Raw genomic sequence first — 21,350 nt, 5'->3', positions numbered from 1 at the left:
TCAAACCTAGTCATCATCCCCATTAGCAGGGGAACCAAAACGTACCAATTGTTTCCATCTCCAATCGTCTTACATCTGGACTCCTTCTTGGGACCGTCAAAGAAGTACTGCTCCAACTTCTCCTCACACTCCGAGTCGTCGGACTCCGCCAACTGAGGCGCGAGGTCGTCGTCCATGTCTTTCAACAAATCTGTGTTTAAGTTTTGTTTTGTTATAAGAAAAGCACGAAAACTGTGAAGTTGACACTAATTGCTGAGCTGTACACCCTTTCTTTTTAAGGGTTACAGACAGACATGCTGTCATAAGGATAAGGTATTTATTGACTGTTTGTAACTTTTAGATATGAATAAATTTATTGTCTTTCTTTCTTTTTTTCTTTCTAATTATTATTTTTCTTTTCATAAATCATAATCATCAATATCAGCCAATACTACACCCACCCACTGCCAGACATAAGCATAAAGTAAAAACTTCTAAACGCCATGGTCTGTATCCAACGGCTCCCTGCAACCTGCTTGATGTCCTTGTGTGTGTGTAGAACAATGCCTGCTTTTATCTACACTATTATTATAAACAGGAAAGATTGTATTGTTTGTTTGTTCTTGGGAAGTTATACAATATCCCCGAATATTATACGATATATTCGTGATAATAAATCTAATATATTTTTTTCGAGTGTGTTAGGGGGAGGCTAGTAAGGGTGGGGTTAGTAGCAGTCAGTCTCCGCAACTGTCGACCTCACCTGCTTGTGGTGAACCCTGCAGATGGACTGATGAAGCTCTGGCGACCGAAGAATAACGGTATATGCATTCCCACAGGTTATATTGTTATCAAATGGCTAAAAAAACATATACTTTGGAAGTCCCCAGAAAAGGCCCATGTCCTGCAGTGGACGTCCTTCGGCTGATATGATGATGATGATGGATAATGAGGAGTATAATTTTGTCATATAGATTTTTCTTTTGTTTCATATAATACTTATTGTGTTAATTTTTTTTTTTTATTTTGCATATATTCGTCCCAAAAAGTTGCAATGAATATGGCACCTCTATCTACCAGTGAAAGCAACACGCGATTAGTAGCAAACCAAACCCGTATATTAGTACCGTAACAGAGCTCAAGATACTGGCGAGTAAAACTGTGCATAGTGGTGTGCACATAGAAACTTAAATAAACACACTACCTTATTTCATTTTCAACTAATCAATTCAAAAAGTCAAGAAGAAACGTCCGTTCTGTATCATATTATGTATATTTAATGCATACTCTAAATATGTACCTATGCACACCACTACACATTACAACTCTGCTTACCTGCGCAGCTTATGTTTTGTATGTTTTTTAAGTTTATTTACATTCTATCTGCAGTCAAAAATTAACCTCATCTTTTTAGGCTTAAGCTGTGTACGGATAGAGCGTTCCTGTGGTACTCGTAGTTGGGAAACACTGTCCACGCGTACATTGGATACGCGTACAGCTCCTGTACGGACCGCCGCGAACCTGTACGCGAGGTCAATCGATCCAGCCCCTGTAGCCAAGTGGCACGTCGATTCTCTTTCTACGATTTCAAACGCTTCGAAAACTAGAAAAATATATGGGAATGACATTTGCTATCGACAGGTGATCAAGATCTGTCATTCCTGTGGCTACAGGGGCATTGTTTACACGTTCAACACGTAGACGTAACGTAGAGTTTACACGTTGCAGCAGTATGGACATGACGTTCCGGACAGGCGTAAACTGACTATAGTCGGGCAAGTTCGTTGATAACACTCCCATGATATGCAGGCGACCGGGGGAAAAACTGCGCGGGTGTGAAATCGTACGTGCGGGGAAGTGACGTGCATCAGTCGTGAGTTTTTCATTCATCGCTACACGCCTCCCGCCCCGCACGCAATTTCAGGAGTGTTATGAACTAAGTTGCCAAACTATACGCATACCAGTATACACGCTATCCGTAGCCAAAACGCCTGTCGGCCATGACAGTTTATATTTCAACTGTTTCATGACGTCACTACAATAAATCTCATACAAATGGAGCGTTTGACACAAATTATTAGTTAACAATTAGTTCGTCGTTTAGTACATCAAGTGTGTTAGTGAGGTCACAAAATGGATGACAGCGTTAATGACGTTTGGAAAAATTTAAAAAATACGTGGTTTTAAGTTAAGTTTTATAAGAAATTTTTAAATTTTATTAATTGATATCGAGCCTTGTTCCATGTACTACACAACATCAATATTGTTTATATTAAATTTCATATGAGTCAACTCCCCTATCACGACATTAGTCTTCATATACTTTATCAGAAAATTACATGTAAGTTCATACATTGACCTCACACATGGACCGTTCTACATTGAAAAACTTATAGTGATTATCCCAGACGAACACAAATCCCTAAGTTTTAAACGTTAAGTTATAGCTATAGCTTGTATAACGCAAAGTTATAGCTTGGCAACTTCGTTCGTAACACTCCCGATAGAGCGAGCGGGCCGGGGGGCGTGTAGCGATGAATGAAATACCCACGACTGATGCTCCTCACTTGCCGGCACGCACGATGCCACACCCGCGCAGTCTTTGCCCCCATCGCCCGCATATCATGGGAGTGTCATCAACGAACTTGCCAGACTATAGCGTAAAGTTAGTTAGTAGTACTCGCCAGTGTATAAGCATCTTTAAAATTGTTATCTTACTTGAGGCATTTATTTTAGACTTTGCGTAGGCGTTCCAAGTCTGCTCCAGCCCAAAACTGTCCGCTAACTTATCTGTAATCACAACCGACCGTTTCACACACCGTCTTCACTGATAGGTAGAAACGTTGCATTGGAATCAATATTTATAGGTTTTTTATAGGAGTTTTATACAGACAGACACGGTGGTCAAAATAGTCAGTATAGCTTCCTAAAAACGTAATGCCTAGTTCGGATTAAGTACTTTAGCATTTCGAGTAGCATACTAAACTACATGCTACTGCCCAAAAATCGAGTGACAAGTGAGTGGTGGTATGCAAGATGAACAACTTACAACGAAATAAAGTAAATAAACTGATTAAGCTCATCACAATAGCTATGATAGAAGTGGATGAGAAAAGGGGAATGCCCATCGGCCCATACAACCCAAGTATACTCCCATATAAAAGTATATGGAGATAATAATATGATGTATAAATAAGGATCTGGTTTAATAATTGGCTTAGTAAAAGTATGTATCTTGAAGACAAACACATTTTTTTTATCACTCTTCTAGGGCAAAATATTCGCCAGTGTACCAAAGCGGCGAAGTAACATTCGAAGCTGTATTTTTTTTTTGTAATTTTTTTTTCAGTAACCAACAAGCTGAACAATCAAGAAAACGAACAAACGAACCAATTATAAGTCTTCAAAAAAGATCGTAAAACTGAGGCTGAGGCAACGATCTTAGCTTGTCAAATTAAAGATGAATTGAAAATGTCGTAAAACGTTGTAGCAAATATTTTGATAAAGTAATGATATCATTATTACAATAGAATTATCAAGAATTTTTTGGATACAAGTAAATTCCCGGGTAGTTAGGATAGCCCTGGGCCGGGTAAGGGCATTCCAATCTTACGTTACTCGAGTAAACTGCTAAAGTAATCCGAGCCTCAATAATAGAGCTTCAATAGCTGAACGGTAAGAGCTGTCAGACTCATCACCGAGGGGTCGATCCCCATTCCATTGCTTGTGCAATTGTTGCATGTCGTACCCAATCCTAATACAGTCATTCCAAATTAGTAGACCGATGGGAATATTAGTCATATTTAAAAGATATGGCAAATATTTTCGAAAAAAGGTGTAAAATAAATGTCTCCCCTACTCAGAACATACCTGCAACAGTGACGAGCTTCTTGGTGTTTCTGGGCGCCTTCCCGCCGCTGCTCGGATACCCCTCGTATACGACGCGGGTGACGCGCGACGAGCCCGACCCGCCCCACTCGTCGGTCGGCAGCAGAGGCAGCTCGCCGCACTCTTGCTCCACTAGATCCTGTGTTTATTTGTTATCATTTAATAATCATATCATTTAAATAAGATAATCATTTATTTTATTTATCTAATAGAATAGAATAGAATAGAATATCTTTATTTGTCCACACACAAGTAATAAAATAAACAAACAGAACATACAAAAATCTGGTCGTGGACAAAAAAGGTATCCACCTCAGCACGATTCCACAGCGAGTTGTGGTGCTAGTTTTCAATAGGTGACACGGTCAAGCTTCTTTGGCCTATGTGCACTTCTTCCCTACCCCTACCTTATCCCTACCCAACCCCACCTCTGCCCTCTTCCTACCCTACCCATACTCAACTTTACTTATACTTTTTATATAACCCAGACCCTATCTATACCCAACTCTAATCCTACCCTACCACTACTGTACCTACCGTCTTTTAAAAAAGATTAAGAATTTTTTGTATAGAGTATAGAAGTGTTGTTTTTAGAATTGTTTTTTTTTATTTGTACTTTTTATATTACCCAGACCTAGTCCTAACAATAATAAATACATAAAACTAAGAATCATCCAAATTAGTGCAATCGTTCGAAGTTATGGCATACATTTCGAAGATCCATTTTTATTTATATAGAAGATATCTATATCTAATATCTAATTGTTCTAAGCATATTATTCAAATTTATTATCAGTAATTCGAAAACAAGTTAATTGTAGTTTTTTTCACAAAGTATGGGTATGATGGCAGTTCCCTTATGACGTTCATAATACATACCATTATCGGGAATTACGGCAAACTTTCATGAGTGAAACGAACTGTCATACTCATGCTATCTGAAAAAACACTATAGGTGTGAACTGACTAGCGATTTATACCCTCAGTTACAATTTGTTTTATTCTTTCTTTTATTGACATATTTTATTCTTTACAAGTTAACCCTTGACTACAATCTCACCTGATGGTAAGTGATGATGCAATCTAAGATTGAAGCGGGCTAACTTGTTAGGAGGATAAAAATCCACACCCCTTTCGGTTTCTACACGACATCGTACCGGAACGCTAAATCGCTTGGCGGTACGTCTTTGTCGGTAGGGTGGTAACTAGCCACGGCCGAAGCCTCCCACCAGCCATAAGTAGGCTTAAGTATATACTATCTGTCTGTGCGTCCTTAAAAGATGCGGCATTACCTGCATTAGCGTGGTGACGGCGTGCCTCGACCACGGCGGCAGCGTGACGGCGAGGCGCGCCAGGCCGAGGATACAGGAGGGCGCCAACAGTGAAATGTCCCCGCACAGAGCGCACAGCCGTCCCACCACCTGTACAGGCAACTTCACGCTTTACCTATTTACTTAATACTATTATTAAATAAGGCGAAAAAAATATATTAGTGGAATCAATAGGGGCCCCAGTTATTTCACATATTTGAATATAATGACTTTTATGAGACATTCGGCAAAATTAAGCCAAATTTAACTAATCACAAAAATATATTAGAAATTTTAAATAAAATCAAAAATTTTGTAATGTAAATATTTATATGAAAAATCACATATTTTTAACATTTTACATTACGAGACGTATAAACATAAACACAGAAATAACAAAGATATTGTGCATTGAAAAGCTAACAAAGAAAAGGATACCTATCTTTAATATATAATACTAGTAGACGCCGCGCCATTTCACCAGCATGGTTCCCGTTTCCGTAGGAAAATGAATAACACTGAAAGAATTTTTCAAATCGGACCAGTAGTTCCTGAGATTAACGCGTTCAATCAAACAAACAAACTTTTCAGCTTTATAATATTAGTATAGATTAAATATACTAATATTATAAAGCTGAAGAGTTTGTTTGTAGTATAGATTAAATGCCCGCACTGAGCCAGCGTGGTGGACTATTGGCCTAATCCCTCTCATTCTGAGAGGAGACTTGAGCTCAGCAGTGAGCCGAATATGGGTTGATAACGGTAGATTAAATATAAAATAGACAGTCTGTGTAGTGTACCTTGGCAGACAGCAGCAGATGGTCAGCGAGCATGGTGGAGTCCATGGCGAGCATGTGCGCCACGAGCGCGTGCGCCAGCGCCCCGCCCAGCGTCGGGCTGATGAGCTTGACGCCCTCGTCCGCGCGCGGCGTGCTGGCCGAGCCCGACGGCGCGGGCGACGAGCGCGACGAGCCCGCGCCGCCGCCGCGCTTGCAGATCATCGCCATACGCGCTTTTAAGTTTACGCGCGCACGCTGGTGGCACATAAAACAAGTTTTTGTTTGTCACAGATTAATCAATAATAAACAGTTGGAGCGTACGGAAGACGACGGTGTCGTAAGCGTCACAAATACGAAATTCAAAAACGAATACATTCTCGAGTCAGTACGACACGAACCGCATTAGTAATTTTCAATATTATTCAAGGAAAGTGTCTTTAAATATTTTAAAAACTGTTGATAAAACTAAAGAAATAAGATGGAGTATTTTTTATTGGTAATTATTGATTATTATATTAATTTACGTAATTGTTGTTAGTATGAAATTTTGAAATACAAATTATGAAATAAGTTTGTATATGCGGTTGTCAAGGTGACGCGTGACGTTTGTTTTTTTTTTTATGGGTTACACCTGCTTTACACGTTACTTGTAAATATTCACTCTGGTTACTCTGTGTTGTATATTAAAAGCATAGAATTTGTTTAATTTTTTTGAAATCATGTAATTTTTAAAACGTCAAAAAAGCTGTCGTCCGTTTTGTGACGTCACAATGTTTCTTGATGTACTAAATTTCAAATTAATTGTTAACTAATACTTTTGTGAAACGCTTCTTAAGTAAAGGATTTGTTATAGTGACGTCATGAAACAGTTGAAATATAGCATCATGGCCTACAGGTTTGTTTGGCTTGTATTGTCAAAAACATATTTAAAAACTAAAATGTTCATGTAATCAAGTCTCGAAAAAATATGTGATAATTTTTTTTCAATCTTGTAGAATGATAATGACCATTTAAAAAAAGTGTCAACTAGCCTATTATACTCGTAAATGCGAAAGAAATGTAGTCGTCTGCCAATTATCTTTATATTACTAGAGTAAACCGCTTAAACAATTTAAAAAAAAATTGGTATTCTCGTGAATTCAAGTTTGGGACAGACGGACAAATGAAAATAGCGAAACTATTCCTTGTTAACTACGGTACCCTAAAAATCTGTACCGTACCTGCTGCTCTTCGAGTGCGACCTGTATGCCTCGTCGCGCAGCCTCCAACTCCTGCATCTGGTGCAACAGCTTCTTGTGCAGCTTGCGCCGGTGCAGCTTGCACTCGGCGGAGCGCGGGGAGGGCGCGCTGCCTTCCGTGGTGTTCGGTCGCGCCTTGCCGCCCGTCACCCAGTCCCATCTGTCGAAAGATGACATTAGTGTTTAATTATTGAAAATACTTTTTTTTTTTTTTAATTTATAATGCCTTGTACTTGAACTATGGGCTCAGACCAATTATAGAAGGACCTGTATCGCACTCATAGTTACGAACAAAATTGTCTGTCATTTTCTGAAGAAAACGAGCTTAGATTTGGTATATACCATAAACTAAACTGTAAGTTTTTGCCCGTTTTTTACACAATTCAATTCAAAAGGGTATTTTTACGGAGCTCTTTAAATTACAACTATTTAACATCAAAAGGGTATTTTTACGGAGTTCTTTAAATTACAACTATTTAACATCAAAAGGGTATTTTTACGGAGCTCTTTAAATTACAACTATTTAACATCAAAAGGGTATTTTTACGGAGTTCTTTAAATTACAACTATTTAACATCAAAAGGGTATTTTTACGGAGCTCTTTAAATTACAACTATTTAACATCAATACTATATAGAGACTTCTATAATCGCATTAGATGGTTGACCATATACTTTGACAGAAAAGTAACGTCTAGCGAGGCAGGTCCTATACAATAATTGGTCTGAGACTATGGGCCTTGCTAGAAGGCTCAAAATCACTCAGCGGGCGATGGAGCGAGCTATGCTTGGAGTTTCTCTGCGTGATCGTATCAGGAATGAGGAGATCCGCAGACGAACCAAAGTCACTAACATAGCTCAGTGAGTCGCAAAGCTGAAGTGGCAATGGGCAGGCCACATAGTTCGAAGAGCCGATGAACGTTGGGGTCCTAAGATGCTAGAATGGCGACCCCCTACTAGGTGGACCGAGGATATCAAGCGGATCGCAGGAAACCGCTGGATGCTGGCGGCTCGAGACCGTTATGCTTGGAGGTCCATGCATGAGGCCTATATCCAGCAGTGGACGTCCATCGGCTGATGATAATGATGATGATGATGATGACTTGATTGCGCCTTGCATCAACTCCAGCGTGCGCGCGCACAGTGCGTGCGAGACGTCATCACTGTGCGAGCCATTCGTGTACATGACTGTTAACTATTTGTAGGAGCATCATACCTATTGTTCCGCTTCGTAGGCGGGTTCGTGGTGGCCGACACGGCGGCGTCCAGCACGGACGCCAGCGCAGTCAGCATGACGGCCAGCAGCGCGGGCTGCGGGCGCGCGCCCTGCATCAGCTCCAGCGTGCGCGCGCACAGTGCGTGCGTGACGCCGCCGCTGCGCGAGCCGTGCGCGTACATGCTCTTGCGGGCCATGTACATCACGGCCACAAGGCACCTATGAATCAATGAAAAATGTTTTTAATTTCTGTTTGTTCAAAAAAAAATATTAGATTAAATACAAATCAATCTTAAATTTCAATTCAAATATAATTTCTTCTCAAAATTTAATAATAATAAAAATCCCATACATGACTTTATCTAGTTAAGAATTAACTACCCACATACATTTAATTATACACAATTTTGTACAAATAAACCATTCTAGTAACTTTGTGTTTTAAGGGCCATATTTATAAACATGGACTAAAATTTAAACCTCAATTTTCTACAAAGTAAACTTTAAACTGAAAGAAAAGATTAATCATGTGTTACAAGTTCCTCGATTACAGGTGGTATTAACATTCATTATTCATGTTATTGTAGAGGAAAGGTATCAGTGTTGGTATAAATAAGAGGGTATTTGATGACTTGAGCTCAGTTGTTTGTTAGGTAGCGTAGACACCGTCACGCTGCCAGTCACGTTAGTGACTCCGTGCAATAATGTTTTGTGTTATAATTATTGTTTATTATAAATTGTTCAGTGTTGATGCATTATAAAGGGATCCCTTACACCTACTCCCAAGGTCACAAGTCCTGAGACCTGCTCGAGGTGTTTCCTCTGCCACAAAATAATGGTACACGAAATGGAAAATGAGTTTTAAATCTAAAACTTGTAGTAGTAGTAGAAGAATAATCCTTACGCTTTTTTGTTGTCTTTTAAAATACAAGGTAAATTTTACAACAGATACTCTATGGATACGCTAGGGTATGCTTTACCTGTCCAACGGCTGCGGCGGCGCATCCCTGCGCTCAAACGGCTCGGCGAGCGTGTCGGCCAGCAGCGGGCCCCACCAGCGCGCGCTGCCGCACACCTGCGCCAGCAGAGCGCCCGCGCCCGCAGCGAAGCGCCCGCCCCACTCCCACGACAGGGGCACCACGCCCCTGCACCACTCGGCGCTCACAGCGGTATATTCCTGTGGGTAACCGTAGTGTTATATTAGCATTTATAAGGCAGCAAACCGCGACGTCCGATTATTTTTTTCAAGAGTTCCTTGTAATACAGTGAACTAGAGATAATAGGGTAGTTGACTCATATCTTTAATATAAACAATATTAATCTGGATTAACAATATGGATTTCATTTTCCAAACATCAAAAACGCTGTCGTCAGATTTGTGACGTCACGATTTTACTTGATGGCATATACTAAAGGAAAATAAAATCAAACTAGCGGACGCCCGCGACTTCGTCCGCCCTTAGACCTCTGTAATCTAGCCCTTACAGCAGTATCACTGTAAAAATGGAGTAACTTCTCCCGTTTTCCCAACATTTCCCTTCACTGCTCTGCTCCTATTGATTGTAGCATAATGAAAGTATATATAGCCTGCCCAGGAGTATGAAGAATAATTTTATTTTTTTTATTTTTGGCAGTATCAGATTGATTGATCACTAATCACCCCCTGATAGTTATTTTGAAAATATATTTCATGTACAGAATTGACCTCTCTACAGATTTATTATAAGTATAGACTAGTCATTTTATATATAATAAGATATAACAGAAAGATGATAACAGAAAGTTAATAACTCAATACTCACCACATCCATTTGGAAAACAAAATACAACAGCAAATCGATGACATTCTCTGTGATCACCCTCAATTTGTCAGTAGAGGCAGTCTCCAACAGTGACTCCGGAGTCACCTTTCCCTTATCCAACATGTCGAGTACTTGTTCATTGGTATCAGGTGTTTCCTGCAGCCCTTTCAGTATGTTGTTGCAGTTGTGAAGCTGCTGTTGCAACTCTATGCACTCCTGGTACGCGGCTATCACTTTTGGGTCAGCCTCGGTAGGCTGGTTGAGATATGCCATCATGTGTGCTGCATTCCCGTTGTACAAATCCAGGTAAGGGTTCAATAAGTCGACAAGCTTTCCGGTGGCTAACCTGCAATTTTTTTAAATGCTAGTAAGCATCCTCGACTTACTACAGTTTATACATATCAATCTTCAATACAAAACAAAATAAGACTTATTGTAAATCCAAAATTAACGTCCAAAATTAACCAAAATTATCACCCTTCCTTTTGGCTTCACTTGTCCTTTCTAAGAAGGACAAGTGAAGCCAAAAGGAAGGGTGATAATTTTGGTTGTCTATGTAAGTATGTATATATGTTTTGGAAGTGTTTGTGTCATAGGAAGTTAAAAAAATTATATATATTTCCAATTCACTAATAGGGATGATGACAGTTTTTTAAATTTTATCTAAAGTAGGAGTATGCTGATAGTAAAGCAATTTTGTAAAAGTAACAGGTTATCTGCGATCATTACTTTCGGAGCTACAGGGATTTAAAGGGTCAGATTTGCGGCGGTGCTGCGGATCCCTGAAAAACGCTCCATACAAAATGGTACGAATTAATGACGTCGTAGGTCCATAATGATCGTTAGATTTGTATGGCGGTCAAACAAAATTACTAATATCTTTGTTATTTGTGCGTTTATGTTATAGTTCAAATATTGACAAATATCACATTTAATGTAAGGAAGTTAAAACTGTATGAATTTAAATCTAATTTGACGGCCGCGTGGCACAGTGGGTAGTGACCCTGCTTTCTGCATCCACGGCCGTGGGTTCGATTCTCACAACTGGAAAGTATTCGTGTGATGAACATGGGTTTTTTCCAGTGTCTGTGTGTATTTATACATTATATAAGTATTTATATGTAGTATATAAATGTATATGAATATTATAATATCAACTATCTTAGCACCCATAACACAAGCTGCTCTGTAGGCTTACTTTGGGGCTAGATAGTGATGTGTATTGTTTAAGTATGTTTATGTTTATATTTATATTTATATTAATTACGATAAAAGATTTTTAATAGATTATGAATTTTTATAATTTTATTTATTTTGCAAATATCCAGTCAATCTTTGCTTTTTATGTATAAATTAGTTAACATTGTGAATATTTTACCTAAATGTATCATAAAAATCAATGTATTCAAACCTAGTCATCATCCCTATTCTTGAGTGTGGCTTTGCTCGAACAGGGTATAGAAATAGAATAACTCAGATAATTATAGCACTTACCGAAATCTGCACGACAAATCTTCGTATAGAGCCTTGAGCGCGTTCACAGACGCCTGCTTGCAGTCAATCTCAACAATTTCACCATAAAACCAGCCCAGTGGTATCTTGCATTTCATTGCTGCCATGCCGTACCGCCCTATTGTTGTTATCTATCCAAAAATATATAAAACTCTATTACTTAATTACTCATTTGGCTAAAAAAAACCGACTACAAGTTTCAGAATTGTCAAAATTGTAGCCACCAAATTACAATTATGACACCTATGCAAATATAAATCACGCCAAACTTCCGAATAAAAATGTCTGGCCGCAATTTATCTAGGCATAAATAAATTGCTGTAATAGCCCAGTGGATATGACCTCTGCCTCCGATTCCGGAGGGTGTGGGTTCGAATCCGGTCCGGGGCATGCACCTCCAACTTTTCAGTTGTGTGCATTTTAAGAAATTAAATATCACGTGTCTCAATCGGTGAAGGAAAACATCGTGAGGAAACCTGCATACCAGAGAATTATCTTAACTCTCTGCGTGTGTGAAGTCTGCCAATCCGCATTGGGCCAGCGTGGTGGACTACTGGCCTAACCCCTCTCATTCTGAGAGGAGACTCGAGCTCAGCAGTGAGCCGAATATGGGTTGATGCCGTATAAATAAATTGTAGATATTTGCAATACTCTGAATATCTACAATTTATTTTTCATCACTAATAAATGACAGATGAGGATTGAGGGTTTCTAATGCCAGATCTTAGACCATAAGCTAAATAAAAAAATGTACCTTCATATATCTGCAAATAGCTGGAGGCTGTATATCGGTAAGCACAAGGTGTTTGGTGTTAATGTCCGTGGCGTAAGCGAGTTTCTCGCAGTCCGTCTCTTCGCCCTTCGCCCAGATGTCTATGTACAGCGTCACCAAATCCGAGCACGCCGGTATTACCTACAAATATTTGTTACAAGTTCCTCGATTACAGGTGGTATGTTATTATTAGCGTTGGTATAAATAAGAAGGTATTTGATGACTTGCACTCAGTTGTTTGTTAGGCGGCATAGACACCGTCACGCTGCCAGCCGTGTTAGTGATTTTGTGCAAGTTTTGGGTTGTAATAATTGTTTATCATAAATTGTTTAGTGTGGGCATGGAAAACGTGTCGGGCATGGATGGTGAGTGTTTATGAATTCTGAAAGGATCCTTTAAGGTAACAAGTCTTGGGACCTGCTCGAGGTGTTTCCTCTACCACAAATCTCAATTGTCGCGTTTTTTATAATCGCTGGCTATTATTGGTCCATATTGATACTTATGATTTATCAATCAATAATGGCTCTAAAAGCTTCCCATGTAAGCGCACAGCTAGTTACTTTGGATTGTGTTGACATGTATTTTGACTGATCATGGACGGGATTGATAAGTTGGTTGGTTTGATTTACACATTTTAGGTAAGTCTAATCTGTGTAAATCATAATCTGAGTAAAACCAAAAATAAGGGGAAAAAAATTAACAACTTATCAATCCCGTCCGTGATCAGTCAAAATCAGTAAAACAGATGAAATCAGCAGATACTCACCACATCCGTAAGGCGTACGTGACGGCCGAAGTCGAGCACAATGTATCGTCGCGCGCCCGAGTGCATACGCTCCACGAACAGAGTGTGCTGCGGCGAGCGAGTCACCAACGTGGCCCACGGGATGCCGCAATGAGCACCATCCTATGTACAGAAAAACCCTATATAATGCTAGCTGTCACGGCAAACGCTATTTTGCCTAATCGGTATTAAATAGGCGTTGATGGTAAAAGGATTAATTTTTCAGTGGCTTTCCCCCATCATACTAAGTTGCTCTTATTTGGGAATCATTTGAAAGGCATTAAGAAAGAATTTTAACAAGGCAGGAGACCAGTCATAAAGCAAGGCGCGCCACTTCAGCGCTACAGGGATGCAGAACTCACCTGAGGTTAACCACTTATTTTGGATTTCTAAATTCTACATTTCTAAATTCGATATTATGATAACAACAATGTTAAATAAGAGAAGAGAAGAAGATCGTAATACGAATGTCACTTAATGAGTAATATGTACTGTACTGTGAAATAAAATGTTTTTGGTATTGCATTTTGTTCATATGAGGCAAAAGATAGCGAGGACACATGATTGGTTTGAAAACTGAGTTGAAAATACCTTAAACAGTTTTTCTTCAGTGAATTCCATCTTTTCCTGTGGATCACACTCCATAAGGGAGCTTTCCACGTCGTCCAAAGAGTCTGGGTCCTGCGACAAATTCTTGAAGTTCCCCTCCTTAAACATCGTCCATAGCTGCAACATATATTTCATTTTAGAGTAGAAGAAGTAAATTAATAAAGAATAAAGTTTAAAATAGGGCATCATTTAAGACAAATGAAATTCCATTAAACATACATGTGTCTTTATTAAATAAATAAATAAATACATGTGTCTTTGTCTTTAATACATACACAATGTAAAATAAAAATGGAAGCAGGCTGAACTGTTAGAAAGAGGATGAAAATCCACACCCCTTTCGGTTTCTACAGGACATCGTCCCGAAACCCTTAATCGCTAGGTGGTACATCTTTGCCGGTAGTGATAACTAGCCACGGCCGAAGCCGACCAGCCAGACCTGGACCATTTAAGAAAACCTAAATCGGTCCAGCCGGGGTCGAACCCAGGACCTTCATCTTGTAAAACAGTACCTGATGTGGATCCGCGGAGTGTGCACTGACGACGGTGGGCGGATGCCTGGCGGCGGCCGTCTCCAGCTTGGTGCCATCCGACGCCAGGTGGCAGGTCACGTGCAAGGGCGTGGCCTCCCCCAGCCCGGCCGCCACCGCTTCCAGGTCCCCCAGCCCCCACCATGCGCTGTTGTTCGCTTTACCTTCTAACACACGACATTTTTCATTGTTAGCTTGACTTTTTTTTATGCCCTCTGCAATAAGAAATATTATCTACAATTAATAATAACTTATGTTGCGTCATTTAAAATACGATTCTGAACGTTGCACTTTAAAAACAAAAATAAGTTGCACTAAAAATTAAATTGTTATGTGTCCATAACGCCTCAACGTACGTAACGGGCGCTGTGGAGCTGCGCACTATAGTTCGCGCGCCGAATGATGATCGGTAAGACGTTTCAACTGACAGTTGTATTAGTGATGCGAAACAATTTCATAACAATCATAACATAAAGTCGATAACAGCTTGACGACGTAACTTTTGCAGCACGTGTACGTGCTGACATCTAAATTAAGTCGTCCGTTCCGGTCCTACATACCGGAGTTCAGCGGCTGATTAAGCATGTCCTTGAGCAGGTACTTCGGCGCCGAATCGCGTGTTCTCTAGCGACAGCCGTACAAGTACTCTACTGTATGCTACATACCGGAGTCCAGGGGCTGGTTGAGCATGTCCTTGAGCAGGTACTGCGGCGGTGGGTGCGCGGGCGCCGGCGGCTCCCCGGCCAGCACGCTCGCGTACGTAACGGGCGCCGTGGAGCCGCGCACTAACTCCGGCACTTCGGCGCCGAAGCGCGTGCTCTCCAGCGGCAGGCCATACAGACCGAACCTGAATATGGCGATACAATCAATTAAAAGCCGCGTAATTATTGGCTATATATGGTAGATGCACCACCTTATTAAATAAAACTTATTAGAATGGTTTTCAAAAAATGCCTAGGGTGAACAAATTTTTTTTTGGATTTATTAAATTTTGAATCAGTTTTTTAATGTTGTAGTTGCTGTAATTAAGATTTTAGAGTTCACATTTTGAAGCTTCTTCTACAAAACAAATAAAACATTATAAACAAAAATAGTAGTAATTTTATTTAAACCGTAATGTGTAACAAAAATCAGATCTTTAAAATCTTAATTACAGCAACTACAGCATTAAAAAACTGATAAAAAATAGAAAAAAATTTAAAATCCAAAAAAAAAACACAACTTGGTCACCGTGAGTATGTGTAAAAATTACACGTGTATATTGCAATTCAAAATTATAGTTATTAGAAAGCTATCAAAAAACGACATTTAATTTTGTTCATAAATTTGGGTGCGATACTAGTGCCTATGTAATTAGTCGAGGTTAGGCATACAATGCGATGATCGCGCTACACGCTAATGAGTCATCTCCCTTACCTAGCCCGCAACAAATGATGATACGGGTCAGCGCGCTCCCGCAAGCAGCGCGCCGTCTTCTCCAGCAGCGCGAAGCCTTTAGCCAGCAGCGCTGGTGCTCGCGCGCGGCTGGTGCAGTGCTGCGCTAAAGCCATGAGCCACTTGAGCGCGCCCGGCGACTCGCACGCGCCCACCAGCGGCACGCACGCCGTCACGCTCGTCACCAACGTCTCCTCGAACGTCGTCTTCCATCGTCGCGGGAGTTCTTTCACACCCCTGTACACGACAATATGACTAAATAAAGGTATTCCATTGCCAAAACTAACAAAAATATACTATACATATTGATTATTGTTCACAGAACAGATAGCGCTAAAAGATAAAGCTGTTAGCAATAGTAGAAAGGGGGCGTGGCCCGCTTACACCCGGCTGTGCGGAACTTTGCAAGCGTATTCGCGCATGTAATAGCAGTCTTGTTTTGTTTACTGACATTGTATTTTGTTCTGTGCCCAAAGGAATAAATAATATTCAACTATAAAGTAACATATTTCTTTTTTAACTAAATATTAAACAGCTAATAATGTGAGGAGTTTATCAGTGTGATAAGTATTATTACACTATATGTGTTTGTTTGGGCCACGCCCCCGGGTACGCTGGTTTCAATACAAAGAATTGGCACTTTATAAATCCAGTTACCTCTTATATATGTTATTGTTACATATACTTTTTAATTAATCACTTCACTCGACAATAGGTCCTATTTAGTCAGATCACACACGCCTCGCAAGATATACAAAAGGTCTGTTCTGTTCTGGCTCCCAAGATACAGTTACAGCTAGTTTGGGAGCCAGGGATCTACTCTTTTATTGTATTAGAAATTTGTTACTGTGTGATTAATAAATAATTTTTTTTTTTTTTTTATTGCTAAGAGGTTTACGAATTTAGTTTAGTTGCCTAAGATCCAGGAAGGAAACAGGTCAAGACTAAGGCAGCGATTTGGCTATACGATTTATTTCATGTAAGCATCAACATTTTTTTTTTCTTTCTCAAACTCTAAGTCATAAAAAATGTAAATGAAGTGTACTCACTCTAGTGTGATCAGCATTATCTTCACACATTTTTTGGCAATACTTCTATTGCCGCAGAGTATGCAGTTCTTAATCATGGCTTCTGTATGCTCTTTGATAACTTCAACACACTCCAATTGTTGGTTTTCTAGGGCACTTTCCGCATCCTTCTCTTTGCCGTTATTTTCGTATTTCGCGAGACGCATACGTTGCAGTCGAATCGATATGACCCAAATTATAAGGTCTAGTGCATATTTGCGCTTCAGAATATCATCCTTGCTTATGACTATTTTACACAGGTTGTTCAAAAAATTGTTCGATTCGAGCATGGCTATTCGTTGTTGCTTCTCCATGGGCAAAAGTGTTTGGGGACACGAACGAACCGTTATGGATATTTGGTGCAACCAGTCGCATCCAATGAAACAGAATTTCTTTGACGAGTTCTCGGCCACCTTAACAGGCCCCTTACACATTTCTTTGTCAGGGTCGAACAAGGTCTTTATGTGTATTAAGAAAGTACGTCCTCTGGCACGATAGAGCCGCGGACTGGTGAGAATCAGCGTGCCCGACTGCTGCGTCGCATCTAAACCGGAAGATAAGAACAATGGCCCCGCCAAAATTTCAGCGTTATGCGACTGCAAGTACTCTTCGCTATTCACAGGATGCTCCAGATTTGGCGTTCGATGCTCAGCCTCAGCTTCATCTACAACAGGCTGTACTGGAGAATCGGGTCGCAGGCCAAACGAGGCGTCCTTTTTGTATCCTATTCCGTGCAAATTTTGCTTCAACAGCGTCACCTGTATTACAGGCAAATTCTCTGAACTCGCAAATTGTAGAGTGAATCCGAATTCAATGTGCGCTAGGGAAGCGCTGTACGGCAGCGTCAACTCTAACACGTGCTCGTCCCACGTGGAGGACGTGTTTTGTAAACGCCACGACCGGTTGTTCTGATGATCAGATCTCGTGCGCTGCGCCGGCGAGAGTTCGCACCAAAATCCTGGCACCACAGCACTGTAGGGTACTGTAGTGTTCCTACCGTAATAGCCGCTTAGCGATATGAGCGTATTCAGGTCGTTTCGGTCTAGTTCAGGCTTGTTTGCTATGATTGTAGGTGCGGTTGTCGGGCCGCAAACCTCATCTCGCGATGCTTTTTGCAACATGTCAAAGTCTAAGTTAGCAAACTCGTCCTCGTTTGCGTCGCTTCCTGCGTCTTCCTCACCGTTGTTCAGCGCGTAGAAGTATATCACGCCATGCTTAGTCGAAACACTCAGGCGTTCGACGGACGCACAATAAACAACAGAAGTAAACTGCCCTTTGGGTACTCGTTTTTCTGATATCACTTTAAAATCGGGTAAGAAGTACAGTCTCAAACACCCGTCGATGCCGACGGAGGCGAAGGAGTACTGACCTAGTTTATCAGCCGGCAGCAAGCATACGTCCACGGGGCTTTCGTTATAAGGTAGCTCTATATATGATATAGGGTTATCTTCTAAAGTATATATAGAAGTATCACTATTGATTTTGTAAAGTATGAAATAGGCTTTTATGTCAGAATTGTCAGTCTCGTCTTGTTTTTCGGCGACCTCGTCGACATCCATTTTCGTGTCACTGTCGCTGCTCTCCACGTCATGTTTAATTTCGCGAGGATCAATACTCGATATGACAACTAACAAATGTTGCTTGTCTTCTACAGGCAATAGGTGCGTCACTCTAGGGTCCTCTCTTGTGTTTAGTTTTGACGGCAGACTCAAGCATTGGACAGCGACGCCCTGCGACACAGCTTCTTCCTGAGGTGGATCGCTGTCGAAGCCGTCGTTGTTGCTGTTGTTGGCCGCAGGTTGGGTACCGTGTACCGGTACTTTGATACTTCCGAACTTGGTTAATTTTACTGGCTTTTCGCCATGATCGATTTCAGCGTATTGCCATTTCAAATCGGACATCGGTTTTTCGTTGCCATCGCTATCCACATACCATTTTAAATTCGGCATTTCGAGAGGACCATTTTCAAGAGCCATGTTCAAATACTGCGCAATCGGGATGCCCGGTGCAGCATCGGTCTGATCCACCACCTTCGTGCCCGCGGATTCCAAGTTTCCACTTTTCCAACTTTTGATTTGAGAAATCTTCCCTACGAAATCCAACACGCTGCCTTGTTCGGAGTCTGGCAACTCTGGCAACAAAACCGTGGGAGGCGGTGGTGGTAATGCTTTGTGGAGTTTCGTGAATATAATTTTCTTCGCCTCCCAAAACTTGCAGTCCTCTTTGCTGGAGGATGCGTTCAAATTTATCACATTGCTGATCTGTTCTTCCAACATAGTGTTTGTGCATTGCGGCAGCTCTGTGTCCTCGTCGGAATACTGGAGGTATATGTCGTCATATATGCTGGCGTCGTCTGTCCGTGTGACCGGGCAAACCTTCTTACTGCCGCCCGGCTTGGAATTTCCGCTGCTGCTGTTGGAAGTGTGAACCACAGTCGTGATCGAACCGGCCAGTGAACTGTGTATATCGTAAGTTAACAAGAAAATCATCTTGTTGGACTGTGTGGAATTGCTTTTGGCCTCATTTTGATCATTCATAGCTTTAATACTTTCTTGTGACTTATCGGTTACTCCTGAATCGAATAATGCTTTGCTGGAGTCATCTTTGATGGGTTGATTGGTAGGAGTAGTGACCGTTCTGGTGACTATGACCGCACACACGAGCGACGGTTTGGGTTTGGTGGCACTGGTCTCCTTCTCTGTGCCTTCAGAATTTTGATTTTGCGGATAAGTCTTTTGTTGCGATTCCATTCCAAGGAACGCCATGGCCGTTAATAATATGCCGTAAGTAGCTAAAAACAGACAAAATCTATTAATATATTATACAAATTCCATTAGTTACTATTAACTGATATATAGTAACTGTGTTTTACAACTGTTAACAACAAAACAATTCAAGTTGCAATGCAAAAAAAAACTTGTGCGTCTCAGGACGCTTGACAGTAGTGACAACTTAAACTAATCAAAGTTCAACTATTTCATATTGTAATTGTTTAACTTGCACGAGCGCAAGCGAAACAAAGTGGCGCTGTACGCGTTATGTTACCAAACGGTTCATTTTCCCATGAGAAGTTATCATCATCAAAAAAAATTAATAAACTTATTTTCTTTCTTTCTTTCTATTTATCATCATCATCAACAACCCATATTCGGCTCGACGCTGTGCACAAGTCTCCTCTCAGAATGAGAGTGGTTAGGTCAATAGTCCTCCACGCTGGCCCAAAGCGAATTGACCGACTCCACACACGCAGAGAATTAAGAAAATTCTCAGATATGCAGGTTTCTTCACGATGTTTTTTTTTCCTTAGCCGTTTGAGACACGTGATATTTAATTTCTTTAAAATGCACATATTTGAAAAGTTGGAGGTGCATGCCCCGGACTGGATTCGAACCTACGCCCTCAGGAATCTGAGGCAGAGGTCATAAAGAAGAAGTTATCACTTCAATAAATTAAATAAGCGTTTTACTGCAACAAGATTTATTGCTTGCCTATTGAGAAATTTCTACCTTCTGCCTCCATAGAAATTATAAATATTGCAGTCATAAAATATACAAACAAAATTGTTTGACTATATAAAAGTACCAAAATTATATAAATTATAATTTTATAATCAACCAGTCGCGCTTTGAGATATGAGCACTTCTTCCATACCCCTACTCTACCCCTATAGAGGTAGAAATATCTTTATAGGGGTAGGGTAGGGGTATGGAAGAAGTGCCGATGGTAGAAGATGTTGGCTGATCTCAGACCTACTAGATAGCACACAAAATTTCATAGAAATAGGTTTGAGTCGTTTGGTAAAACACAAGAATACAAATTAGACACAAGAATTTTATTCATTAGATTAATACCAGTGGGATAGTACCATTTTTGTTGTTTTTATTATTTTAAAATACTGGCCCTGCGGTAACCCTCGCATATTTCCTGTGGAAATTACTTACAACAACTATATTATTTTTGTAACTAAACAGTTGTATGCAATGATGTTAGAAGAAAAAAGAGGTAGATAGGTAACATCAACCTCCTTCGATGTTTATAACTGCCACACAATAGTACATTATCATATAAGTGCGGTAAGTTGAAAATTACAGTTGAAGCGATATTACAAGCTCAAGCCGAAGCCGAGAGAGAGTTAGGAAGCAGAGGCTGTAATTATAAAAGCGCACGTATGTCATACGACGTTTTATAACACATTTGCGAGGAAACACACTTAAACACACTTTCTGAAAATGAATTTGCATCTTTGCCTGTTTTCCATGTGATGTTTGATACGCTTGTCATTTTTGCGCAGATACCGAAGTGCGCACAAGAGTTTTTATGAGACTGAGCTCAGGTTTGCTAATTAGCATAGTTTATATATATATATATTAGCATAGTAGTTAGCAACGTGCCACTTGCGGTCCGCGTATAACCTACCTCTTTTTTTTCTTC

At 40.4% G+C, this 21,350-nt stretch overlaps 1 protein-coding gene across 5 annotated transcripts in view; it reads right to left on the bottom strand.

The window, feature by feature from the left end:
- The window catches only part of LOC112057460 (baculoviral IAP repeat-containing protein 6), a 70,676-nt gene that overhangs the window by 38,968 nt on the left and 10,358 nt on the right, over window positions 1-21,350 (bottom strand). For 3 of the 5 annotated variants that reach the window (XM_052887996.1, XM_052887992.1, XM_052887995.1), the window contains exons 7-23: window positions 16,902-19,710; window positions 15,835-16,089; window positions 15,084-15,265; window positions 14,401-14,633; window positions 13,871-14,005; window positions 13,262-13,402; window positions 12,478-12,636; window positions 11,706-11,854; window positions 10,212-10,557; window positions 9,390-9,586; window positions 8,410-8,628; window positions 7,177-7,354; window positions 5,978-6,211; window positions 5,160-5,288; window positions 3,850-4,006; window positions 2,698-2,769; window positions 46-190 (exon numbers count right to left, since the gene is read on the bottom strand). In XM_052887996.1, coding sequence (XP_052743956.1) covers window positions 46-190; window positions 2,698-2,769; window positions 3,850-4,006; window positions 5,160-5,288; window positions 5,978-6,211; window positions 7,177-7,354; window positions 8,410-8,628; window positions 9,390-9,586; window positions 10,212-10,557; window positions 11,706-11,854; window positions 12,478-12,636; window positions 13,262-13,402; window positions 13,871-14,005; window positions 14,401-14,633; window positions 15,084-15,265; window positions 15,835-16,089; window positions 16,902-19,710 — 5,740 coding nt within the window. The remainder of the gene's footprint in view (window positions 1-45; window positions 191-2,697; window positions 2,770-3,849; window positions 4,007-5,159; window positions 5,289-5,977; window positions 6,212-7,176; window positions 7,355-8,409; window positions 8,629-9,389; window positions 9,587-10,211; window positions 10,558-11,705; window positions 11,855-12,477; window positions 12,637-13,261; window positions 13,403-13,870; window positions 14,006-14,400; window positions 14,634-15,083; window positions 15,266-15,834; window positions 16,090-16,901; window positions 19,711-21,350) is intronic. The other 2 variants (XM_052887993.1, XM_052887994.1) reach the window with 2 other exon arrangements.

The sequence above is a fragment of the Bicyclus anynana genome, chromosome 21, assembly GCF_947172395.1.
Source record: "Bicyclus anynana chromosome 21, ilBicAnyn1.1, whole genome shotgun sequence".
In the NCBI taxonomy this organism is placed as follows: domain Eukaryota; kingdom Metazoa; phylum Arthropoda; class Insecta; order Lepidoptera; family Nymphalidae; genus Bicyclus; species Bicyclus anynana.
This window is presented reverse-complemented; position numbering and strand designations above follow the sequence as displayed.